We start from the raw sequence: 27818 nt of genomic DNA, 5'->3' as shown, positions 1-27818 counted from the left end.
TAGATGTCCAAAGGAAAATGAAAAAAAGTGAAATCTAAAAATTCTACTTTGTGACAAAGAAAAACCATTTAAAGTCACCACTTTCAACTATTAAAACAAGATAAACAAGAATGTTGTAGAATGTCTATAATTGTAAAAGAATCATTTCTATGATTTCAGTCTACTTGCAGTAGTGAAAACAAGTAAATCATGTCTTTGATACATGTATTGTGAAAAGGTGTTTAGGAACACCAATATTATCTTTCTTGACATTTGTGCTTGAAAAGAAACATTTTCCCCTTTTTCTGTTTACAAATAGCAATACCAGTCGCCTAAAGGTAGCAATATGCAAGTAGTATTTGCGTCAATATCACGTGTTGAATGATTCTTATAGCGTATAATTATGTCGACTCGAGAAGGTTCCTGTCTTGAAAGTCATAACAAAATTTCGGTCAACGCTTACCATTTTCTTTTTTAAAACCACCAAAGTATTTCACTTTAATTTACATTATCTGATAGGAATCTGACATTATATATCTCCATGTAATTTTACATGGAGTCTCATACATAGTTCGTCTATTACAAGGAAATGGTTAGTTAATGGTTGGTCTCCATTTCAGACGCTGCACCACGTTTCATAATCGGTTGTTCTACTAATTCTTAACTCAAGATAGATGCATTCGTGTTCACTTTAATGGTTATTGACATGATTCAGTCTCTTAATGTTTCATTTGACATATTGTCAATTAGATAGTGCAGATACAATATCCAGACAGAATCGTCTTGTCATATCTATGGTTCTTGAAAGGAAACCTCCAGGTGTCAGTTAAGTCTCTTTTATTGTGAGGTAGCTAACATTTTAGATGCATTTACAGTAGATACACTACTATTTGCTCATTAAATGTTCTATGTCCACCTGATACTCGCCCCTTGGCCATTTTGGTCCTCAAACCAAGCCTCAGTAGCAGCAATATGCTCATTATCATCCTGAAATCTACGACCACGCAAATGTTTCTTGAGATTTGGGAACAGATGGTAATCACTTGGTGCCAGGTTTGGGGAGTAGTGGGGATGCGGCAAGATTTCGTACCCGCACTCCTGGACAGCAGCGGCTGCAACTCGAGAGGTGTGTACTGAAGCATTGTCTTGATGTAGAAGAATACCACGTCTGATCTTGCCCCGGCGCTTCTCCTTGATTGACTGTCGCCCTTGCCTCAACAAGTTAGCGTAATATTCCCCATTCATTGTTCTTGACTTCCTTTTGGTAAGTAATCTATGTGGATGACGCCTTTGCTATCCCAGAAGACTGTCGCCATTACCTTCTGCACTGATCTGGAGGCTTTGAACGTTTTGCTCCTGGGAGAAGTGACATGTTTCCATTCCATGGATTCTTGTTTGCTCTCTCAGGATCATAGTGGTGGATCCAGGTTTCATCACAGGTTACTAGCCTAAAGTGAAAATCTTCTGGATTCTTGCTGTATCTGGTTAGCATGGACTTTGCTTATGGTGACCCTTGTTTGCTTCATTTCATCTGTAAGCATTCTTGGCACCCATCTTGCGCACACATTAGACATGACGAGATGTTCATGAAGAATTGTCTCGGTGGATCCGTGTGAAATGCCTGTGGTCTCCTCTTACTCGTGGAGTGTGATTCGACGATTTTCCAGCACAAGTCTACGCACTCTGTCAATGTTTTCCTGACTAGTGCTTGTTGTTGGGCGACCTGGAAGGGGGTTATTTTCAAGACTCTCTCTACCATGCTTAAATTCATCGACCCATCGTTTGATGGTAGCAGATGAAGGAGGAGACTTCCCATAAACTGCTGAAAGCCTTTCTTCAAGGTTCTTCGTCGAGTTTCCTTCAAGAACTAAAAACTTAATTACTGCTACAGAATACCATGCTACGTTGGACTTTCTCAGTGTAGAACGTGGTCAGTAGACTTAGGGGTGTATTTCTCTTGTCCGAATATTTCGAGTAGCGGGGAAAATATGACCCTCCGCGTTCGTGGTGAACTGTAAGAATGAGTTGTGGTTGCTGTCCACACCCATTGATACCCCAGTTACCGTAGAAAGGCAGTGGTAGTGTCAGATGAGGTCATAGAAAGTTCTGAATTCCTTTGTACATACATGCGGGTAACATTTGAAAGCTCTAAGCTTCAGTTGTAAAACAATACATATGCCTATCAGTACCGGGTGGACTAGCATTTTTTTCGGGATTTGGACCTTCCCAGTTTGAACCTGTTCCGGCAATGACATTGCAGAGGTTGATAACGATCTGCATATATTAATATTTCTCCTGTTTTATTGTCACAGCTCAAGGTGAAACACACGTTTTCTTAACATGGTGAATGGCCTTTGAGTGTCTCGCCTCCAGGTGAGATATGCTCTATTTGTTATTGTAATGAGTTAATGTCTACCTCCAGTTAAGAAGCACCAGATCCTATTAAACCGATTTTTTTTCAATCAGGTTCAAGTTCGATCTCAGACGCAATATCTTCTAATACATTGAAATTATGATCCAATCTTTAGGCTGTGGTTGGTCAGTCTGAGCCCTCATTAGGAAGGTGTAGATTTATTATCTGTATGTTACCTTTTTCAATGTTTCAGTTTGCCTGGGAATTGTTTAGCTAGACTATACTGCATGCGGCTTATGGGGGTGATCTATTAAGGATGTGTTTTGCTGTCGTCCTTCTCTAAAGATCGAAATTTCGGAATCGATGCAGTAAACAAATGATGGCCACGATACCTATTGGTGTGAACGTATTTGTTTTGTAATGAGTGTACACAACGTGTCACTATAAATAGCATCGTGTGAATACTATTCCCTCTCCCTACGACTCTCTTTTAATGAATGCGTAAAGCAAATTCGACGAATGAACAAGATGTGACTTGAAATTATCACAATGGAAATTGTTAATGGAAGAAGGCCAGCGGATAATGATGATTCTTTTACTTTTATTAAGAATAATGATACTAGTCTAGTAGACTATTTCCTTGCATCAGCTAGTCTGTTTTCGTTAATAACAGATATGAGAATACATTCTTCACAGCTTCACAGTGTTTGATAATTTACTTTCCCTTGCTGATCATTTATATGGAATGTCATTTTAGATTCAGGTGTATTTTCCTCAGCTTGGAATGTTGGTTTACTGGTATACCTATCTAAATCAGGGAAATATACTGGGGGAAAGTAACAAGTAAAGACAATTAACTCATCATTTATGGTCAATAATAGTACATTTAAGTCCCTTTCTGAACCTGAAGTGCATATTTCGTGTGGCGCCTAAAACCCAGATCTAAAACAAATGTTTATCAAATTTCGATGACAGTCGCATTACCTGAATGTACAACCCTCCCCTCCCCCTCCTCCACCACCACCACCACAACCACCACCATATCTTTAAAAGAAAATGGTCCCATACTTGACGAATCTATTTGTGACAAATGTATTTTAAACTCGCTTGAAGATGAATACGACATGTTGCTAATGTGTTCATTTAATAATCGATGCAGATCCCAGTGTATTCCAGCCCAGCTCCAATTGTAAAATTTCGAGTGCTGGAGCAAAACCTATCTTAACATGATTGTATTATTTTACACACCATGGCACTGTTGTATTACCTGTTCTAATCTTGACCACATGGCCTTCAGTTCAAGTACTAAAAGGGTAGATTTTAATAAGGTAATTCAATTATTACACTCTAATAAGCATTAAATTAAATACGGAAATTAAATGATGTGTTTTTATAAATTTTGTGAAACCTTCTTAGTTTGTGCTGTATGACTTCGGTAGCTGAGTTAACTGGCCTTTGGAGTTTAACTTTGTGTGGTGACTTTCAACCCATGTGCTCGTTGTATTATTTATCGTGGTGTGCAATGCATTCCGCCGCACAATTTCGAGTTGTCGCCCATACGTAGATTCACGGATGTGACGTCACAACCACTTGCCACGGGTGTAGTGCACTATTTTCAGGTTTGTTATTATTTCGCCGAACGTGAAATACAACCTAATTCCGATAGATAAGATATTGTAAGTACCACCTATATTTGTACTGAGCAACTGAGAAGAACCGGACGTAAGCATACAACCGCAGCAGGATTAAATGCAAATTTAATTAGGTACTATTTTCATGTCGCGGATCACCTCACATCTTATCACGCACCGCCATATTGTAGGAAGGCAATGTGGTAAATGAATAAGAAAATATAGTATCACACTTCTACGGTTGGTTTTTAGAATTATTCGACGCTTTGTGCCTTTGGATTATACCTACATAATTAGAATTTACCCTTAAGTTGGCACTGAAGATCTGTCGCATACTATTACAAGGTAAAATGACACCGGCTTGCAGCCGTCCCCACCTCCTTCGTATGCTAAATAGTCAACAAATTATGGCAGGTGAAAAAACTGTCACTCACCATCAAACAATTGAATCCTTATATATGCTATTGTTTATTTGATTACAAAACAAGTAGTTGCACTGATAAAATTACTATGTAGCTGATTACATTTCAATGATTTTGATCGGTGTGCCATTGCCGTATGATTCTTTCAGCATTGACGCATGTGATCGGAATTATTAATATTAAATATGTACAAATCTCTTTTTGAAAATTGGAACTTGACATAAGATCATACAATTTGATCATATCTATTTCTAGAGTGCAGACATTAATTCATCTGTCAGTAGTTCAAAGTAGTGCATTTTGAGAAACTTTAAAATCACCTGTTCGAGGAATGTTGTTATCGGTGGTGATCATGGTTAATGCAACTGATAACTCAAGTCCTGATTCTGTTCATCACGTAGCAGTCTTCTGTTAAAATACGCAATGGTACCTCTTTTCAGTTTGACATCAGTGGTGAAAATATGACTGATCCTTATGATATCAGATATTACAAAAAAACTTCAAGATGTGAAATAGTTCAACTTCAGACCCGACTCATGATATGTATTTTTTGCAGGATGGTATTGTAGTATTTCTTCCTATTTACCATGTTTACAGACTTCTTACATATGGAATTTATTGTGAGAAAGATTGTGATGTCCAAATGATGACTGTTTCTCATTTGTTTGTTATAATTGATACAAGACCATGATTATACATTAACTGTTGAAAGTTGTGTCAAAACTATTATTCAGCATGGACTGTTTATGTCAAATTGTAGACATTCACGTTTTTTTTCAACATAAACTAATTATGCATACACTTATCATTAATCATGTTAATTGTATCACATGAAAATGCATCCAATAGCATCAATGAGCATATTTTTAACATGTATAGAATAATGTAATACTATTTTTTCAGTTGCTAAATTCTAATCATAGCAGTGGGTATTTTTATATGTTATTTTTCAAATTCCAGAAAACAGGAAAATGTGACAATGGCAGTCGTTGACTTCAGCCACTATTCTGAAGCAGCTTTCCAGCTCGTACTAGTCAAATGAAAATATACAAAGATACACTTTTCTTGAGAACATTTTTTGGAAACTCTTATTGCAAGAGAGGATGGAGAGGGACACAACACAAAATGGCAGCTGTATAAAGAGCATTATCATGACTGCTCTATTGTACAATCAAACCTCACAACATACTGCATTTTGCCTTCTTTACTGTTTCAACTGACAGATGTGAAATTGCATCATCACTTGAGAAAATGTGTTACCAGAGTGGAAACTTGTTATGAAATGCTAATATTGTTTTCAACCCGATGGACTCAACGATAAACACACAATTGTCTTTGATGGATACGTTGGAATTTGAATCCAGTGATGGTCATAATTGGTGTTTAATAGATAAGAGGGGTAAAGCTCTGTGGCTTTTTTTAATATTGATCATTAGTTGATTAATATCATTCTGTCTTACCTGCATCAGTTGATGCTGTCAATCACCGGATTGCCTGATACGAACACAGTTATTTACAGACTTCAATGATGCAGCTGTAATTTTGTTGAGTGTTGTGTTAACAGATGCTGTTATTATTACTGCTGATCAGGAGCTATGGTTGACTATGGTGACCTAATAGGTCAGCTGTTGGTAACATTCATGAAAGCTAATCTTTCATGTAATAAATGCAGTGTTAAAAGATTATGGAGGTCCCTAGATTCTAATGCTTCAGCAGCAAACCTAAGGACACCAGCACAACCTTCATATTGGAAAACTTTATTAGGTGGTCAGATTCTGAGAATGGTTAGTCGAGCCAAGCGACATGTGCTCATAACATCAGTCATTGGTTGTGGTCCAAATTTGATCGTGTACAGGTCAATGCCGTATAGCCAAAATATATCTGATTAGTTGTAAAACAAGAAGTGACCCATGAAGATTTGGAGTAGAATGGGTCTTCAGCAACCCATGCTTGCTACAAAAGGCAACGATGCCTGTCATAAGGGGTGACTAGAAGGATCGGGTGATTAGACTCACAGACTTGATCGACATGTCATTGGTTCCCAGTTGCGCATATCGATGCTCATGCTGATCACTGGATTATCTAGACTCAGTTACTTACACTAAATTACAGACAACTGCCATGTAGCTCTAATATTGTCAAGTGCAGCATAAAAGTAAACTCACTAGAACAAGAAAAAGGTTGAGTTTTCTGTCAGTGTTTTAACAGACCACTGCCTTATAGCTGACACATTTAATTAGTTGTAAGACACAAAGTTCATGATTTAAAGAATTGATTGTCTTGTTTACATGAAGTGCTAAATAGATTGTATGCCAAATACATTTTAGGTTTCAAACCTAAAATGTGAATAGGCATTATTTTCAGTGTACTTTAATCTTTGTGGGCTGGTATTGTATAACCTCACCTGACCCCAACTAAATGCAGCATAATAGATGTATAATACAGTTATTTGTTTCACAAGTAAATATCGTTACTTTGTTCATGTTGTAAATTTAATAACTATGAATCATCTTCAATATTTTCAGTGTTTAGGCACTAGCCATGCCGACCCCCAAACGGCTGCGAGACCTTATACGGGAAATCCGATCTGCCCGTACTGCTGCAGATGAGAGATCAGTCGTCAACAAGGAATGTGCTGCAATTCGAGATTCTTTCCGAGACGAGGACAACACCTACAGGTGCCGCAATGTAGCCAAGCTACTTTATATACACATGCTTGGATATCCAGCCCACTTTGGCCAGGTGAGATCTTTAATAGAGAATGGTGTAATAATGCAATGGGTAATATTTGTAGAAGTTTTTGGAAACGTTTTTTGTGATGTTGTATTATTGCTTTCAGATTGTATTAAAGAGTGTGATTGTATACAGATTGAGACTTGTTATATTCAGAATTAAGTAATCATTTCTTAATAGACAACCTGTTTTACTGTATGGTTGATGGCATTTTCGTCACAGATACATTTGGCGAACTAGTGAAGATGCAGTTTTATTTCTGACCTTGAATCTTTGGTCATGGGAACAGGATTTTATTCCCATCTGTTCCAATAATGAAGAAACGACAGTCCCTAAACAGTTTATAATCATAACATGTTGACATATTCATAAAGTGTATTCTACCATTGAGGGGGATATTGATGACTTTGTTTTCTCCTTGTTACTTGGTGTAAAAATATTTTGACTTGTCTGTCGATGAGTGAAATTAAATGTGAAATGAATTTAACATTATCATGCCATGTTTTTTCAGCTGGAATGTCTGAAGCTGATTGCCTCACCTCGTTTCACAGATAAAAGAATTGGGTACCTTGGTGCCATGTTGCTTCTGGATGAGAGACAAGATGTCCACCTTCTTGTCACAAACTCCCTTAAGAAGTATGTAGCTGCTGTCCTCATGCTTTTGTGGTTTATGCATTTCAGCATTTCATTTCACTGATGAAGTAAACTTTGGTTTATAAGAGATGTGTGAAGATCCAGGTCAAGATTGTTTTTGCAAGAGGCAAATAACGAGTTCGGTGGTCAGGCTTGACTTGATGGACATGTCATTGTATTCCAGTAGTGTAGATTGAGCGCCCATGCTGTTGATCCCTGGATTGTCTTGTCCAGACTCAGTTATTTACAGACCGCTGCCATCTAGCTGGAATATTGCCTAGAGCTGCGTAGAACTTTACTCACTCACTCACTCACTAGTCTTGAACTCAGTCAAATGGTCTAAGTTACTCTATCCCAGATTAGCATTAGGTTAGGCTCGCTGACTGGGTTGACACATCATTGGTTCCCAGATGTGCAGATTGATGCTCATGCTGTTGGTCACTGGATTATCTGCTTCAGACTCAATTATTTACAGACTGCTGCCAAATAACTGGAATATTGCTGAGTGTGGCGTAAAGCTATACTCATACACTCACTTTATGTTTGGAACTTTTAATAAGCAAGTGATAAAGCATTGAACTGGATGTGACATGTGACTTGTTTTGTTCCAGTGACTTGAATCATCAAACCCAGTACATTCAGAGCCTTGCCCTTTGTACGTTGGGCTCAATATGCTCGGTGGAAATGAGCAGAGACTTAGCTGGAGAGATAGAGAAAATGATCAAATCTTCAAATGCCTACATAAAGAAAAAGGTAAAATTAAGCTGATGATAAACTGTTGCTTATTGTTTATTTACTTGTTTTCAGTGTATACAGTAATATTTCCATGAGGGTGGCTCTCTAGCCTTGCTGAATGGAGATTAATGAAGGGATGGCAATTTTTTGCTGATCCATGGATTTCCTTTGATTTTGTTTCAAATCGATATATTCTGTGAATTGTCTAGACCCTCATTCGATGACACAATATTAAGTTTGTAGCAGAAAATAGATTTTATTGCTGCCATCCTTGTTAATGGAACTGTCATTTCGTGTACTGAGATTGGTTCATTTGAATGAGTTGTTCTGTAACTTGTCTGTGCTCGTATTGTACATTTGTACAGTTGTTCAGTTCTTATTTTGTTATTGCAGTCCATATTGTGTGCATTCCGTATCATCCGGAAAGTTCCTGATCTCATGGAGATGTATATTCCTGCGACACGCTCACTGCTCAATGAGAAGAATCATGGTAAGGCACCAGCTTATGGTATTGCATTTTCTTTATCTCTTGGAATCCAGGACTTTGGATAGACTTGAACTAACTTGTGGGTTTCCTGCTCTTGCCTCTGAGAATTATCTACCCTTTGGTATTCAAAAGCCAGTTTGATTTGCTGTGTCTCTTGGGCATATCTGAATGTGATTTAAATGCTAGCATCAGTGTTGGGTTGATGATAACTACATACTGCTAGTTCCATTGATCATTACAGACTTTGTGATAATTTCAACATTAAAAAACTGATTAAAAAAGAAATGAGAGTGCATCCCGTGGTAGTTGAGGTTTACCCAAACACAATCCTTATAGATACAGATGATAATGATGTTTGTGAATTCTAAACCTTATCTGTCTCGTTATGCATTTTCTCTTGTTCTTTTTATCATGGTGTGGAACAACTTGCCATCCATTTGTAACATCTTGCCGTAACACCCCGTGTATTTTGTTGTTAAAGGCATCCACTGGAAGCTCATGCAAATGCAAATGCAAAGATGCCAACCATCCCGAATTTATCGGAATCATCTTGAAAGATGTAGATAGTCTTTCTTATTGGAGGCTCAGGATCATCTTTGACTTTAGGATCAAATGAGGATGATTAAATGTAACACTTTATTTAAAGAGGTTATCAAATTTTGTACACATGAAAGTCATTGGGAACTTGTGTTGGCTGCCTGTTAGATTCCATGCAATTTTTATTTTTTTCTCGCAACATTTACAAACACTGCTGCCAAGTACAAACCAGTTTTAGTTCTATTGGGATCACTATGTCTAATGGCATTTAAACGTTTTGTTCCTTGAGTGGAACAATTTATAGGGATCCCTTATTCTTTCCTACCTCTAGGAGCTCAGATTCCCATTGCATCAGTTAGGAGTTGGCATCACTGCAAATGTGTGATCTGCCCTGGCTGACCACTTGATAATGACACACAACTGAAGTCCTTCTCTTTGTTGTTACCCATATCAGGATGGAAATACCCCATTGCCTGATGTCCCAGTCTAGTGGGCTTTTTTTCTGTCAGGCAAGCTAATTTGTATGTCTTGCTGTACCAGTGTCCAGTTGACGTTACACTGTTAGTTCTGTTGTTTATTTAAGTAATCAACAAGGAAACTGGCAGGTATAGTGGAAAAAATATCAGAGCAAGTGATTTTACAAGTGCCACTGTACCAGGGTACATCAGCAGTTCAATAATTATTTTCATCCCAGTCATAGATAGAGAATATTTCTACCTTTTTAAGATTTATACTGAACATTTTTTCGGGGTTATTACATAGCTCAAGTCACTTAAGAATTCTTCATGAGGAAAGATGGCTTGCTGAGGAAATGGAAGATCTACTCAAAGTGCAAACAGACTTGATCATAGAATGATTCTCACTTGTCTCACACCAGCTGCGTTGGGATATGTAGTTGGTCTCTTTTGTCATGCTGGCAATCTATTGGATGACACAAATTTTCACATTTTACGTATTTCGCGAGAATATAACAGGCACTGGTCTCAGTTATCTGTTTTCAGTTTGCACTTAATGATATGCAGTATGTATTGATAAAAAATTTGTAACCATGGTAACCTTTGAAGAACTGTTTCTGAGTTTGTCAGAATTACAAGACAGCTCTAATTTAAAATGCAACTTATTTAGCATGAAGAGATATTATAGGCTGATGTCACCCAGGTCATGTTCTCAACCAGAAAAAAGTGCTTGTCTTTGGAAATGGGATCTTTTGAGATTTAAGTTTGTTTTTTGACTGATAAAGTTTGAGATGATGTGCTGATGTGCTGTACTCAGCCTCCTGTGTGACCACTGAGATGTGTTTGTGTTGCAGGTGTGCTGCTCACAGCTGTGTGTCTGATCACAGAGATGTGTGAGAGAAGCCCAGACACCCTGCATCACTTCAGGAAGGTAGGTCTTGCTCTGGCCTTTTGTCATACGTCATTCTCAATGCTTAAAGTATATCTTGCATGGTGTCAGTCTTTCAGTCTGCTTGCCACAAGGCATAGATGGTGAACTATGTAACTGTAAATATGATGCATTGTTATTACAGAATTACATCCAGCATGCCTACTGTTTATCGTTTGGTGTTATTGTTTTGGATGTTATGTATGAAAACAATTTGGGTGAGGTTTACAGAAGCAGATTTGCACCATCAAGCCCTTTAACAACTGTTAACTTACAGACTACTGGTTCCGTCATCACTTAGAGGTGGCCCTCAGATTTGCTTCATTCATCTGAAAAGGGATTTGTTAGAATATTGTCAGGCAGACTGAGAACTTTGTTTTAACAGTTTATACATTTATACGACAAAATGTTATGGATGTCAACTTCTGTACTTTTCATAACGTTTCAGGGCTTTTTCCTTACCCCTTCGTTTTGCTTATACGTTTGTGGCAAAATATTCAAATTAATCCATAAAAGGGCATGTGGCAATGCTCATGAATTTGTTGGTAAAAATAGCTCTTGTAGATGGTTTATCCAAGTAAACCTTTGATTGGGCACTTGCACTATTTCTGTTGATTGTATTTTCTGTTTTGTAATAGAATTGATTTTCCCCATGCTGATCAACCTGTGTTGCCATGGTTACTGTGTTTATGTTACCATGGGAACTGTATGAGCTATCAGAGTTATAAAGAGTAGGCAGTGAGTGCAAGAACTTAGGTGTTTGCAGTAGTGTGGAGCAGTTATTCAGCTGAGCTAGAGGGAGGGTACGGGGAGTGGCTGATGTTGTTTCGGGAGTTTTCTTAATGTTGTGGCTTGTCATGGTCCGAGATAGCTAGATAAGGGTGTCATGTTGTAGTGTGTTTAACGTGCAGTGAATGGATACCACTTTGCCTTACAGTTGTAAGGTAATTTGGTAGCTGGCGTTTTTACCTTCAGTAGATGAGATGGCACTAAGATGTGGTCGCTGTTGTACGTACTTGTTCAGCAGGTTTAATGACTGTTTATGTATGTGAAATTCAGTTGTTGAAAACCATATAAAGTTTGTCCTTTGTCCATCGTGTTTAACTTTTATTTATTTTGAAATCATTCCAAAGAATATTTTTTTTATTAAAAGTCAGATTCCAACAAAAGAAATTTCAAAACATAAATTACAGTATTCTGGTTGATTAACAATATTAAGCAACCATTTTTAATACACAGTATAAATTTGTTGATTTTTTTATTGACGCCATGTAAAGAAATGATTACTTTGTTGTATGTTTGGTTGTTCCTATGTGAGCTTTGTGTTTATTTTCCCATGCTTCTGCCAGGGGAAAGAGGTATGTTTGAAAGCTGCAGTTGTGGCCATGTGCCACGGTAGTGCAGCCATTACATGGCAGCCATTGCGTGGCAGCACTTCAATTTGCTCGCTCTAGCCTAATGCATGGCCTCTTTTACTGATCAGTTTATTTTCTTTTGGGTATGGGTCAGTAATTTCTATTGCAACCTTTTTTAATCCTTGTGGTTTTCGTATGGAAGGTCACTTCTTTTGGTTTATTTTGGAATCCTATTTTATGAAAATATACTTAACCTGGTTTTTTGTACTGCATGATTTGTTGTTTTGTGTTTAGGTCAAGGAATTGTATGAAGTACAGTATTCTATTTATTGTATGGATGTGAGAATAAACAAGGTAGTGACCATGACTGCAAAATAGTCTTTTAAAACATGACGGAAGTTAGGCATTTTTTTTTTAAAGGCATGGGTCTGTTTATGGAATATGATGACAGTACTTTGACAACCAATCTTCTGAAAAATTCTTTATCATTAAATGTCATTCTGTGTCATTTCCTCCAGCTTAGATATGCTAGGTGCTTAGCTTGCTGAGTGCTTTCACTTCATGTGTGCCCACAGCTGTGTGAGGGAGCAGTCATTGTTGTATATTGTTGATGTCTTGGTGATGCAGTCATTACATGTATTGTAGTGTGTGTGTCTCAAACGGAAAGAAGTCACACTATTTTTTTATATTTTGATAAGCTCATGAAGTGCTATGAACAAATTCTACAATGGCAGTCCCTGTCTGTCACTAGTACTCCTAGTTTGGTGAGACACAATTATGTTGCAGGAATGGAAGAACCAGTTTGAATGGCATGAACTATTTGTTGGCAATTGGTGTTTGCGGTGGTTTTGTATGAGTGTGTGCAGCAATATAATTATAAATGTGTAGTCCAAATCCTGCTCATGAAATCTTCATAGCAATCCTGAATCATTCAGAATTATTTTTTGTATATATGTCGCTGTTTTAAGGCTCTTGTAAAAATTAGGGAGATCAGAATCTATGTGTCCTAAACATGCACGCAAAACATTGTGTTTATAGGGCTGTGTGTCGCCAACAAATTGTCGCCAACACATTGCCATACGTATTACGATATATTGGGACCTTAAGTGACAGTGAGTGGCACTAATTGTGCATGTCAATCCTATTTTCTACATTTTAAGTCCCTAAACATATGTGTTATGGTTCTGATAACAGTAATCTTAGAAATAAGTTTGCATATCAATGTATACTATTTTCCTCATTATGCAAATCATAGTATTGCAGGATGCAGTTTTGTCACTAAATAACGAAGGGAAACATCTGTTGTTAATAAGAATATGTGTAGATTTTAACTGAAACCATATAGATTATCTCCTAAAACATATTGCTGTACTTATAAAAGTGTATTGTGATGTACAGGTATACTGGTTATTTTTAATTCTGTGCAACCCTAGCATTTTTTGTATGAAACACTGCAAATAATACAAACTTAAAACCAACTATTTGATTGTCAGACATTACAGTCTAATAGAATGCCTGATGAACAAGCTATTTGATTGGTTGATACTGAAATAACATTTGTCATGTTCATGGCTTCTTACTTTCAGTAAAATGAAATAACCTTTTGTCTGTACTTAACAGGGCTCTAGACATGATGTAAGTACGTTTCCTGTTATACAAGGGGGTGGTGAGGTACATTCATTTGGGAATGGAAATGTCACATATGGAAGTGTTTGTGTCTGAGAAAAAAATGGAAATTTCATCCTATTTTTTTTCTGGGGAAAAAATTCTGACTTGTTATAATTTGATTTTTATTGATTTATTTTTTGAAAATAAATCAAAAGATGGAATTGATTATTAGTCTGTATGTTTAAGTTTAATTTCATAAACCTTACATGAAAATTTGTGGCTGATGTTGTATGTTGACATTGCACTTGTGTTGTCAGCCGACAGTGCTTCAGATAATTCTCAACCACCAAAATACATGACTGGTCATTCCAAAACATGTATCAGACATATGTTTTCATATTAGAATGTACTTTACTGCTCATCCTGGATTTAAACCAACACTTTCATAGTCGAGGAACCTTATTACCAGCACTAACTCTGATGTTTAAATGCCCCCAAGGCTTCCACTTTTTATATGGCTATGTGTATTGATGCTTGCCATAAAGGACGACTATGCTTGTCGGAAGAGGCAACTAACGGGATCAGGTGGTCAGGCTCGCTGACTTCATTGACACATGTCATCAGTTCCCAACTGCGCAGGTCAGTGCTCATGTTGTTGGTCACTGGATTGTCTGGTCCAGACTCGATTATTTACTGACCCCTGCCATATAACTGGAATATTTCTGAGTGCGGCGTAAAAGACAACTCACTCACTCACTCAGTTTTAGATTTGACATGTACACCAATTTGTGTGATGGAAAAATATATTTTGTGCAGATTTAATTTTAATCAAGTAAAGATGTCTGGACACTGTCCTGCAGATCTACATCATTGATCTTGTGATTGGTCATTTATGTAACTATTTCTTGAAAATATCTAACTTGCATGTCAAATTGGCTAGGAAAAATCTGTTAACTATAAATCAGGTAATTAAAGATGATATATTGCATTTTTGGATTTTACTAGTAATAATGAACAAAACCAAGACATAGAATTTCATGTTTATTATTTGATACTAACCAATCACATTGGAAGATAGGGAGAAAATCGTTTCAGTACAACTAATGCAAATGACATGTTTTAAAGTAATAAAGTAAATGTAATGCGTAATAAAATATAGAGTAGTTGAGAGTAGATACATAGTGTGGCAGAAGTTTGTCATAAAAGGGTGTAGTATTTCTTTGTATGTTTGAAATCCAGAGAAATACACATGATACAGCATTATCTGGAGCACTGCAGTTTAGAGGGGTTGCTATGGAAACTAACAATAACATTAATACAGCAGTTAATAGATTATTTTGGGGTTTTGGTTCTGTGTAGTGTAAATGTTGTGCTATTTTGATTAGTTATGGTAGTGGTTTAACAAGAAAATTTCCAAGAAACCATTCATCGCCTTGAGAAAGATGGCAGACATTGACATGTCCCAGTGGAACTTAGCATGATTCACATGAACACCTCTGCACTGTTTCATGGGCATAATGACAGTCTTCTGTATATGTACTACTCAACATTCCCCAAGGGATACACCACTAAAGATGCCTATTTGATCCTTAGCAAATGTTGAGCAGTATATCAATTTGAAATTGTCTTCTTTTACAGAAGTACTAAGTATCCTCATGTTGTCTCCTAAAGACATAATTTTACAAATTTTTGACAATATTTTTCACTATATCATATATATTGGGACATATGCATTCATGTTAACTAATAATTGCAGTAAAAGACTAATTTTCCCTATATGGCTTGCCTGAAATTGATAATTGTACCTTCATGGTGAATACTTGCCATATATGGAATGCAAACAATTGCTTTGTACACTGAACTATTGCACAAGATGTTGTCAGTGTTTGTTGAACAAAATGCGTGTATGTGTTTGTGCCAGACATGAGTGTCATTTTGTCTAAGACTGAGTTTTTGTCTCTAAAAGAGTTCTACTTTGTTTGTAAGATGATGCCAAAATGGCCGTCAGACCATATCGGAGTTCTTGAGTTGTAGTTTTATTTACCAAAAAAGTGAGTCTAAGAAAAACTGATTTGAGGAAGTTCCATGATGGCAGAAATGTGTGTCACTAGGAAATGCTTATGCCCACCTGCTCTGTCACCTGCTTCATTACCACAGCTAAAGCCAGATGCACTTCACATACCAGTTTCTTCAAGGCTTGTTAGCTATTTTGTTTACACTAACATTTCATGAATTATGTTATATTATTTAACTGTGCTAATTAAATTTACATTGTCATTCCTACTGAGTATTTTGTTTGGTGGTGATGTCAACAAGATAACATCAAAACAGTGGATAAGTACTGTCTAAGAACATATACATTGGTTGGTATATCCTCATGTAGCCAGAGTTTTTATCAATTTTGTGTAACAATAATTACTCAGGGATTTTATCGTATGAGGCGATCAACAGGATTGGGTGATCAGGCTTGCCGACTTGGTTGACACGTGTCATCGGTTCTCAAATGTGGAGGTGGATGCTCTTGTCCAGATTCAGCTATCTACAGACCACTGCCATATAGCTGGAATATTGCTGAGAGCTGTGTAAAGCTAAATTGACTCACTCATGTTTGACATGTCATCATATCCCAATAGTGTTGATTGATGCTCTTGCTGTTGATCTCTGGACTGTCTGGTCCAATCTTGATTATTAACAGACCACTGCCACGTAGCTGGAATATTGCTGAGTAAACTAAAATCAAGCAGACAAACATTTGTCATTCAGCAACTAGTGTTCAGCAACTGGTGTGTGTGAGAAGCGTTGATCAATAGAACTGGTCGGAAAGACTTAGTAAAGTTGGTTAATGTTGGGTGATCTGACTTCGGTAGATTTTTATGTGAGAAATACATTGAAGGGACTGCTACTTTCATTTGTTGGGCATTTTTCCTAAAATATAGTGAGTGACAGGATAAAAAAAAAATATGGTTCATTATAGTAAGCTTGTTCATAATAAATGTAGATTACATGTAAGGTATTGTGCAAAGCTGAAAATATGGTGCTTGGAGGTCAATACAATACAGAGCCATCTGTTGCAGGGGATATGCTTTGTTTGCATCATTATCACCATGCCAACATAATAAAATGTCAACATGTTCAGTGTACTTTCCTGACAGTATTTGTTGGTTCCAACATTAACTGTTGCTTCAAGAAAATCATTGATTATGCTATATAACTGAAGTGTAAAATCTTTGTATAATTATCAATATTTTAAGCATTTATGAACTCATTCTTAACCCTAATTGTGATTATATACCATTGAGTATTATTGCAAGGTCTTTTATCTCCTTTTTCATGCTTACACTTACTGAATGTTTTTGATAGGCTTACTCTGGTTTTTTAGAGATTCAAACTTTCAATGACTACAATGATTGAATGCAAGACTAGAAGAATTAAGCATTAAACACACCACAGCTGATATTACAGTCGAGATACATCTGTACAAATTAACTCAGGAATCACTCCTTTGTTTTGGAAAATATAAAACTTGGTCATTTTGTAGTTATTTTTGCATGTTTATGAATTTTGTTTTCGTAGTATGCTATGCATGAGGCATAATGTGGTGAAAGGGCTTCATCTTGCACACAGCCTTAACATTGGACAACAGGCTTTGTTACATGACACTATTGATGATAGGAGTCCATGGCAGTTATGGTGTAGTGGTGCATATAAGTATGTAGTTGTTAAGAAATGAATGTTTCAAACTGGAATATTTCACGAGCTGTTTAGGCATCAAGATCAGAGATGGCTCTGATATAATGGTTATCTCGTATAAGATTTCATCTTTATCTTCAGAGAAATAACGTGTAACCTTTTCACATCCAGAAATTCAACATAATGAAAATGACAGGAAAGGTTGACATTACCATGATATATTATATACAAAACAGTACAAAGACTCTTACCACATTATGTCTGTAAGCTGTCAAGATAATGAATGTTTCTAAAACATCATTCACTTACCAACCCACTCATTTAAAAGGTCTTCAGCAAATGGTTGAAGTCTGTTGCCTGTTATTCAGTATGGAAGGATATGAGCTAAAATTGATTCCACATGTAATTGCTCTGCAAGATAATGCATGTAGCAATAATATGTGTTCTGATGCTTTGGTTTGAGAATTTTTCCCAACAATGCTACTGTTTGAATCACAATGCCAAATGCGCCACACCATACATTTTACACCATTACTGTATTGTTTTGTTCAAGTTGGGGAGGTTCTTGTTGGCAGTCATTTTGATTTCAGTTTGAATGACTGTAAAACCAGATTGATTTGATGGGATTAGTTTTTCTTTTTCCTCTGGTAGAGTCATACCAGCCAGAGTAGTTATTAGACCTGGTTTTTGCAGAGGTTTGTTAGTAGTACTTGCAGACAAGTCCCTGTATTAGGGGTGCAGGTTTCTCTGTACATATGAGATAGCTTAGGGGTTGTCACACCCAAGATGGTCTGAATTTGCTCCAAGGGTACAATGTCCATTTTTTATATCTTCTGCCAAAAAATAATGTCAAGAGCAACGATTATTTCAACACACTCTTGGGCACAGGTCACCCAGTGGACAAAAGAATCACATTTTATTGCATATGGTTGTGTCGAAGAGGCAGTGATCATTGGTTCGAATCAGTGTTTGCTCTGATTATGCCTGTGAGAACTGTACCTTCAGTTGTAAATATGAGAACCTTCCTTATCCCTTCAGGTGGTTGGTTGGAGCTTCTGCTCTTGATGCTGAAATCCTGAGTTCACACTTATATACCCAAGATATACGTTATTGTTAGTAATCAGACAGGTCTTCAAGTAAATACCTCAAACTGATCACACCAACAGATTAGTGAAATGTTGTAAATGATAAGTTGTTTTCAAGACTTTTTAGTATATTTGGAGATTTAGAAAATTGATCACTCGTTTTATAATTGGATGTCATTAAAAATGTTGATGCATGGCACTATGATGGTGTTCAGTTTTAAGGCGGGCACAATTGAGTAAAATTGTTTGACACACCCACAAAATTGTGAATAACCAGGAAAATACAGGGAGCTAATTTCTACTTCTAGACAGCTGTAGAGTTTTACATGCATTTCTGGACATTAATTAAAGTTATGTTTGTGTATGATTTGTATTTTTTGCACAAAGATTTAATGTTCTTAAGACAAAGCTACATCCTGTTTTGAAGATGGCAATCCTAGGTATGAGTGTACAGATGTTGTAGATTGTGTTGTTTATCGTGTGTTGATTTTCTTCCAGCTTGTGCCACAGCTAGTCAGAATACTGAAGAACCTCATCATGGCAGGCTACTCACCAGAACACGACGTGTCTGGAGTCAGCGATCCCTACCTGCAGGTGTGTTGCTGTCATCAAATGACTGTATTGGGTGTGGGAAAGAGTAGGTCCCAGATATTCCATCCTTGTGTTCTCCTGACTAATCCATGATAGTGTTCCCCCTAGGGTTCAAAAAGGGCAGGGTAAATTCATGGAAAAGGGCACTTCATGACATAAAAGGGCATGTTGGAAAAAATAACAAAATGTGTATGAAGTTGAATTCTAAAGTTCGTTTTTACTCTCCTCAGTTTGTACGTTAAGATTAGAATTTGAAAAAAAGCATTTCAAGACATTAATCTGTTACCACATTTGTTCACAATTTCACAAAACACACAAACAACAGTACTTTCTGTGCATCTTCCAGTGCGGCACTTTCCTTTTCTGTGTATCTTGAGAAAATGTTTTCAATGGACACTTTGTCATCCTTTTCCATAAGGACAGCATCTCGATGCATTTGAGAATTCTCATGGAGGGAAACCTTATCAAGTCGGACAGTCTCGCATCCAACCTCTGTCCAAACCTGAGATCCATTTCTGCCCTTGGTATTCCACTTGGAGCATAATGAACAAAACATCTTTCCCTTCATTTTGTCATTTTCTGAGTACCTCAGCCAGGGCCGGTTTTGCTGCCAATTTGTGTCAAATGCACTTTTGTGACCACCATCTTTCTTCTTTGTTTGAATAACTGCCTCTGACTCCTGTGTCCTTGAGTTGACATAGGAAACTACCTCTGACTCGTCTAATTCCGGCCTGAAAAATAGTATACAAAGTTAAAATACCATGTTAAAAATATTTTAAGATAGTGAAATTTGATATCATGACTACTTTTACTACAATATCCAACAAGCATTCGCCTGGACGTAAGTATCTACTGTAAGTTCTGTCTGCTTCAACATGGCGTATGGCTTCCCATTGTTTGAAATCGAAAAAGATTTATTCCTTCAAGACATACTTCTTAATGAAATCGCTACTAAACACAAAACTAAAAGAACTGGTTTAACAGTGTGTAAGCTGTTTCAACTATTTCATTTACCAGGACAAATAACGAAATAAAACAAGTTCAGTTTCAAATTGCCGATGGGTTCAAAATGGCGGACATTTTCGAGTTACAGATTTTAACTAAACGGCACAGTCGTATGAATATCTGTCCCTAAACGCACAAAAATACATTCCGTGTAATCCACAGATTATTGTCTGTAGCAAATAAAGGTATTATATGAAAGGCATGTGAAAAAGAATCGGAAATCAACAGCTTAAAAATTACGAACTTAGAGGCACATACCGGTTCGGAGCGAAGAAATCTAACAGTCGGCGACACTTCCTTGCATCAGCATTCACCGCTTCTTCTCTTTTCCTCTTGATTCTTTCCTTGGTAGGCATTGTGATTCATAAGGCGAATTAAACTCCTTTGACTTTGCCATGGTTTATATGTCAATTTCTTATTCATTATAAAAACAATATCGCGACTCCTCAAGAAAGGGAGAGAACTCCGTCCTGGGTAAAATCCGGAAAATACACACGCGTCGTAGCAAACGACTGCGATTGAGGCGAAAAGGGCAGGGCGCAAAATAAAAAGGGCAGGGCGCAAAAATCAAAGGGCAGGGCGCTGCGCCCTCCTAAATGTGCCTAGGGGGAACGATACATGAAGATCCTGGTTAGAATTATCTTCAGCAACCCATGCTTTTGTTAGAGGCGACTAACAGGATTGGTTGGTCAGGCTCGCTGACTTGATTTACACCTGTCATCGTATCCCAACTGCATATATCAATGCTTATGCTGTTGATCATTAGTTTGTCTGGTCCAAACAATTTTCAAACTGCCGCCATATGGTTGGAGTATTGCTGAATGCTGTGTTGTACAACATCCAAGCCAATCCAGCATCCTCTGAGATTATGGGATAAAATTGGTCCTGAATCCTGTGCTTTTATCATCAAAGGGAAGCTAGCCCAGAATATGTTTCCAAATGTTTACCTCCCTGTATATATTTAGGAACTAATGAAAAGTTCGTATTTCGTTTTTACATTAACCTGGTTCAGTATGTGTAAATGGTCTGCAAAGGCGATTCTTGGTGTTCACAACCTCTGTGATGGTACAGTGTGTCACTTTAATTGTTGAAGACTTTGAATATCTTTTCATCACACCATTCACAAATTCAGAATTGTCATGTTCCATCATCATACATCCTTTACACAAATCTTTGTGTTTTGTAAAATATGAGTTATTAATGCATTTTCTGCTTATGTTGCAGGTGAAAATATTGCGCTTGCTGAGAATTCTGGGTAAAAACGATACAGAGGCCAGTGAAACAATGAATGATATTCTGGCACAGGTAAGAAGTTAACAAGAACAATTGTTCTCTTTACGCTTACAGATTTCATGTTTTTTTATGCCTTTTTGAGATTCCACAACATTTCAATACAGTATGTGTATGTGCTCATATTTTGATTGCTAACACATTTAAATATTTTCTTGAAGGTTGCCACAAACACAGATACAAGTAAGAATGTGGGACACGCGATTCTGTACGAGATTGTACTGACGATTATGGGCATCCAGTCAGAAGCTGGACTGAGGGTAAGTTCCGGATCTCTGCCTGGTGTTTTATAAAAAAAATTTGCATAAAGTCCATCAGAGTTATCAGGTACTAACTCAGTACCATATAGATTCCATATAATGCAGTAGTGTTGCCAGTACAAAGATAAGTAATTACACTGCATTGATTGTTCATTTGCTCGTTATTGTTATTTCCTCATAGAACAGTTAACCTTTCTATGTGTGTTTTTTAAAATAAATTTGTTCAGTGGTTTTGTGTACATGTGTTTGTTTGTTCCATCATTCATTTACTTGACCATTGCTAACAAAAATATTCCTGCTTTATTACAGCAGTCTGAAAATAATAAACTCCTTAAAATCCAGTGATCATCTTCTTGAGCATCAATCAGCACAGTTCCCATTTTATAACATGCATAATGTCACCATGGCTTACAATTCTATCTGGCAATCCAGTCCGTTCAGTTACCCACTTCTTACAACCAGCCTGTGTTGCTACTATTAGTAGTTCAATGAATTGTAATAATCAAAGATTGGTCACAATGACTAAGCGACCAAGCAATCAGTCATGTTTTTGAACACATGCAAGTTTGGAACATTTTTTTCCATTAAAATTTTTCACAGGGTTGGTTTTTGCCAGTTACATTTCATAAGCACTACAAGCTCGTTCCATGTCCTGATTGAATTTATCTTCAAAACTCCAGCAAATCATGTTGCTAACTCAGAGGATATGAAATTTGCAAGTGCATTTTGTTCACTTTTACGAAAAAAACCCAAACCACGAAAAAATTACACTCATGTTTTTCTTTATTTTTGTGCATTAACAGCCTTAAGTTGAAAAATGAGGGGAATTTAGCTAACCAATTATTTTCAATGATTTATCAGTTGTCAGGAACCAACCGTCGATTATGAGATTTTACCAGTTCGTTAGAGTAGTTGATTGAGTAATATTCTTTCAGAGAATCTGTTCTTACACTTAAAAGACAGTCTCACTTGTATCCTGCCTCAACTAATAAACCTGTATTTTCTATTGAAGTCAGCTGTCTTGCTTGCTGATTTCTCTTATGTAACATGTTTGTACTTTTGTCTATGTTGACTTTATCTATGTTGTATCCATCTTTACTTTGTTGCAGGTACTTGCTGTAAATATCCTGGGGAGGTTCCTTCTAAATAATGATAAAAATATTAGGTGAGTTTACATTTAGTCAACATATGCAGCATATATGCCATGAAAGAAAGGTTACCCACTGTTATGATCGATAACTATGTAGTCATGTATTCAGTTTATTTGGAGCCATACATTTTATTCCTTCATCTTTAAAATGTTGTATAGACAGTCGACAATCCTTAAAATGATGCAGTTTTGTTTTGTAGGTATGTTGCCCTCAATACGTTGTTGAGAGTCGTGCAGGCTGATTACAATGCAGTACAGAGACATCGAACAACTATTGTTGATTGCCTCAAAGACCCAGATATCTCCATTAGAAGGTAAGTCTTACATTATCAAAACATTTACACTTTACAGCACACATGGGATGCGTAGTTGTGATTTGGAAATGGGGTATACTGGAGAATTAGTGTTTGAAGTTTTAGATTTGAGTAAGAGTGACAGGATATAATGAATGCTGTCATGTTGGCTGTTTTCACTTATAACCTCACTGGCTAATAATTGTCATGCACACTATATTGTACTTCTTAGGAATGTAGTATCCCATTGGTTATGTTGTTAGTGTGGCATTACTTAAGATCAGTCTAATTCTAGAACCACCATATACTGTTTGACTTCCTTTGTCGACAGGGGTGGTGGTATAGTGTAGTGGTTTGGTGTTTACTTGTCATTCTAAAGATGCAGGTCCAATTCACAATATGGGCACAGTGTGTGAAGCCCATTTTTAGTGGCCCCTGCTGTGATATTTCTGGATTGTAGCTTGAAGTAGCGTAAAACTAAACGCACTCACTTCTTTGTTGACATATCTATTTATGGTATCTTGTTTTCATGATGATACGACAGCAGTGTTAACAGCGTGATAAAAATGTTAACTCACCGAAGAAATTATTTGTCTTCCCCATATTGGTGTGTGGAGTCTTTTCCTTCATGTTATATGTTCTTATTTTTTATGTTTATTAGTAAGTGATGTTTGAATCTTAACACTGAACAATATTTTCCTGTGGCAGAATTTTCCATTTGCGTATTGTAAACAAATTGTCAAAGTTTGAGCTTTGATGTAATGACACAATGGTTGTGTTGTAGACGTGCAGTTGAGTTGTCATTTGCTTTGATCAACTCCAACAATGTGCGTGGCATGATGAAGGAACTACTACATTTCCTGGAGAGCTGTGATTTGGAGTTCAAGCCTGACTGCTGCTCAAACATCATCATGGCAGCCACCAAGTAAGTGTAATGTTTTTGTGGCATCAAAGTATCTGTTTCTGTAACTTGAGCAAACTTGGCCCTTGTCACCATGTGTGAAAGCTGTTCTATTTGAAGTTGAATTTTGTGTTTCTTAAACATAAATATGATTCGAAACCCTCAAGTCTTGGAGCTACAATATTGCTGACTGCTCTTCAGTCCCATCTGAACATTACACAGTGTGAATATTTATAGTACTCTCTCCACTTTTGATAGGAATAATTACTTGTCATGTGTTCAATAATATACACATACTTGAGCCATTTTGTGTCTAAGAAAGATGAAAAACATTCATATCAAAGTAAGTACATACCAAATTGCTTTCTCTTGCCCATTCATTTCATTCATTTCTTTGCCATGATTAATGTCTGCAGGAATAGTTGGTCAGTCACACTCAGTATGTTTGTATATAATTTATCTGATTCAAATGTTGAGCATGAGGTAATAGGGGTATGACATTTTGATTCCTTTTCCTGTAGATATGCACCCAACAAGAGATGGCACATAGACACAGTTATGAAAGTGCTGACAACAGTAAGTGTTCACATACTTGGTGTATTTACTCTACTGATGTTGCATGGTCTTGGTTTGTCAGTCATAGTGGAGTCGTCATTGTATCACATACAGGTATGGTATTGCAATGCTTTATTCATTGTAATATCAATCATCTGGGATATAAATGGGTTTAGGTATTTCTGTCTTTCTTGGTTTACTTAAAAATCCAAGAAAGACATACCACTGAACATAGAAATATGGATGACAACTTCTTTATTTGTTTACTGTGATGTTCCTGGACTAGTTCTTGCGTCTTCTTAAGGTTGATGAACAACGGCAAGAGCAAGCACAGAATCATCGTGGTAAGCAATTAAAGAAGTTGTCCACAAGATTTATCTTGTATAGTACATCAACTTCTGATTGAAGAAATTCATAGAAATGGTGGTACATAAGACTAACTCTTAGGACCCAACTCTACTTTCAGGCTGGTAATAGTATGAGATCAGAAATTGTGTCCACGCTGATCCAACTGATTGCAGAGGCGACGTCTTTACATGGATACACAACTGTCCAGCTTTTCAAAGCCATTCGAGATGACCAGTCCCAGCAGCCTTTAGTGCAGGTTGCTGCCTGGTGTATCGGAGAATACGGTGAACAACTCTTCTCTGAGACCATTGAAGATGAGCCTCCTTTGAATGTGAGTTGAATTGGTTTTATTATTGACTCATTTTAAGTGAAAACCATTTTTGGCATGATTGTTCTGCCCTTTTTGCTCAAATATTAAATGTTGATCACTGGATTGTCTGGTACAGACACGTTTAGTTAAAGACTGACCTCATACAACTGAAATATTTGTTAGTGTGGCGTGAAACAACAAATCAAATGAAGTGAGTTCATTTCAAGGGTGAGCCCAGATATTTACTATTCTGTCCATTTTGCTCAAATATTAAATTGGATAATCAAAATGATTTGTGTAATATTGTGTTTGTGTAATATGTGTTGACAGGCCACGGAAGAGGATGTGGTACAGATCTTGGAGAAAGTCCTGGCTGGCAGCAACTCCTCCATCATAACCAAGGAGTATGCCATCACCGCCATTATGAAGCTCAGCTCAAGATTCCCACGTGCCGTGCCGTAAGTCATTCCACTGGCTGCATGTCTGTTTACATTATGTTAAATTTCTGACAGTGGAGATCAGAAAAGGGGTTCAAACATTGTACCCATGTATTGAATTGGACCTGGCTATTCAGTGAGCAAACACACTAGATTTGTCCGTACCCCTGATTAACTGTTACATGTTTTAAGGGTGCTAGGGGTCCACGTTCCCTGATCAATTGCCTTAAGAAAGCAGTGTGAAGCCCATTTCTTGTGTCCCTGCTGCAATATTGCTGGAATATTGTTAAAGTGGAGTGAAACTAACTCATTATTAAAAAAACCCCACATGTATACAATGATCATTTCATATTTATGTTGGATTGAAGCTTGTTTCTGGTATTCCCATGCTGTGTTGCTGGAATATTGCTTAAAGTGACATTAAACCAAACTCACTAACTCATTCACTCACTCTTCATGTGATATTGTCCTTTGTCTACGAAACGTTTGATCACAGGCTTTGAATTGTGATCTTTGAATATAAAGACCTAATTCAGTCAGCCCAGTTTAGTATGAAGACTACTCAAGTTTGACTATGTTGCAGGAACATCCAGCGAGTGTTAGAGGTGTATGGGTGCCATACTGATGTAGAGCTGCAGCAGAGATCTGTGGAGTTTACCAGCCTCTTTAATAAGCATGACCACATGAGGTAATACTGGTGTAGGCTTTGCACCTGCCAGCTTGTGAAGATCTGGGTTACAATTGATCTTCAGTGACAATTGTGAGAGGCCACTAACAGGATTAGGTGGTCAGACTTGCTGACTTCACATGTGTTTGTAAATGGATGCTCATCATTGGATTATCTGGCCCTAGCTATTATGAGAAGTTTTCTGGAACCATTCACTACCAAGATATATTTGTGAAGGAAGAGCATTATGTTCACAATTTTCTTACAGCCAAGTGAGAAGTGATGTCATGTTATTCATGGGTGTTCAGATAGTCTTATCACATTTTGATAAGGATTGCAAGAAATGTAGATTTATGATTTAAAGTATTGTTTCCATTTAAAATTGGTTACATAATGATACGGTAACCCATATTTGGGCAAAAAAAACAGTTTCTTCTAACCTGATGTATTTGCACGATGCCATTTAGAAAGTGGTCAAATGCAACATATGTCATATTTGGGATTTCACTTTCTTAGTAAAGTACAAATTCTAGTACTTTTTTCGGTTGAGTCCCATCCGGGATTCGAACCCGCACCCTCAGAGTCAGGCACCTAATCGCCAGCACACAAAGTCAGCCGCCTAGCCCGCTCAGCCACCGCGACTTCCATGAGCGGGCTAGGCGGCTGACTTTGTGTGATGGCGATTAGGTGCCTGACTCTGAGGGTGCGGGTTCGAATCCCGGATGGGACTCAACCGAAAAAAGTACTAGAATTTGTACTTTACTAAGAAAGTGAAATCCCAAATATGACATATGTTGCTGATGTATTTGATACATGAGTAACCATATTAATGGTTTTCGTGGCACCAATCAACCATTTAACAAATCATGGAAGGAGTCACTGACAAATATACAACACATGTCAATAGCAGGTGTGGGATCCACAAAATGCAATGACCTACAGAAACCTATGATCCACTACCTTCTATAAGCTGAGGTATTTAAACCAAATTTGACCCTACATAAGTTTCCTGTTGAATCCATGATTTGATCCCTAGTGAGGTGTGAATAGTTCAGGATGAGGTTATGTAGTATACACTGTAAAGGACATCAAGGCTGTATATCAGCCTCCTCTGAATATACTTGGCTAGAGTAAGACCTCATACCCACTCGTGAGTTCACTAAGGATGGTGTGGTTGCAATTTTAGATATTGTTCTTGTGATAATATCAGGGCCTAGATCTTTTAAGCTTTCTCAGCTCTAAAATAGTCATAAGTTAATGTTAATGTATGGCATGTACCACTGTCTTTGCGTAAGTGAACTTTGAAAATCTAGGCCGAGAGCTGCCTTATGTCTGCCTGTGTGTTCAATATTTTAGGAGAAGGTTGTTCGTCCTTGGGTG

The 27818-nt window shown here is 37.3% G+C and overlaps 1 protein-coding gene across 1 annotated transcript in view; it reads left to right on the top strand.

Moving 5' to 3' along the window:
- The first annotated feature begins 4123 nt into the window (after nt 1-4123).
- Nucleotides 4124-27818, top strand: part of LOC137257988 (AP-1 complex subunit gamma-1-like) — a 31049-nt gene continuing 7354 nt past the window's right edge. The window contains exons 1-16 of the mRNA XM_067795513.1: nt 4124-4308; nt 6911-7127; nt 7630-7754; nt 8363-8504; nt 8880-8976; nt 10820-10896; nt 19130-19225; nt 21452-21532; nt 21679-21777; nt 22887-22942; nt 23128-23241; nt 24005-24145; nt 24643-24697; nt 25143-25355; nt 25665-25792; nt 26355-26459. Coding sequence (XP_067651614.1) covers nt 6927-7127; nt 7630-7754; nt 8363-8504; nt 8880-8976; nt 10820-10896; nt 19130-19225; nt 21452-21532; nt 21679-21777; nt 22887-22942; nt 23128-23241; nt 24005-24145; nt 24643-24697; nt 25143-25355; nt 25665-25792; nt 26355-26459 — 1730 coding nt within the window. The 5' untranslated portion in view covers nt 4124-4308; nt 6911-6926. The remainder of the gene's footprint in view (nt 4309-6910; nt 7128-7629; nt 7755-8362; nt 8505-8879; nt 8977-10819; nt 10897-19129; nt 19226-21451; nt 21533-21678; nt 21778-22886; nt 22943-23127; nt 23242-24004; nt 24146-24642; nt 24698-25142; nt 25356-25664; nt 25793-26354; nt 26460-27818) is intronic.

Source organism: Haliotis asinina, chromosome 12 (assembly GCF_037392515.1).
Source record: "Haliotis asinina isolate JCU_RB_2024 chromosome 12, JCU_Hal_asi_v2, whole genome shotgun sequence".
Taxonomy (NCBI): Eukaryota; Metazoa; Mollusca; class Gastropoda; order Lepetellida; family Haliotidae; genus Haliotis; species Haliotis asinina.
The sequence above is the reverse complement of the archived record's forward strand: the minus strand, read 5'-3'. Positions and strand labels throughout refer to the sequence as shown.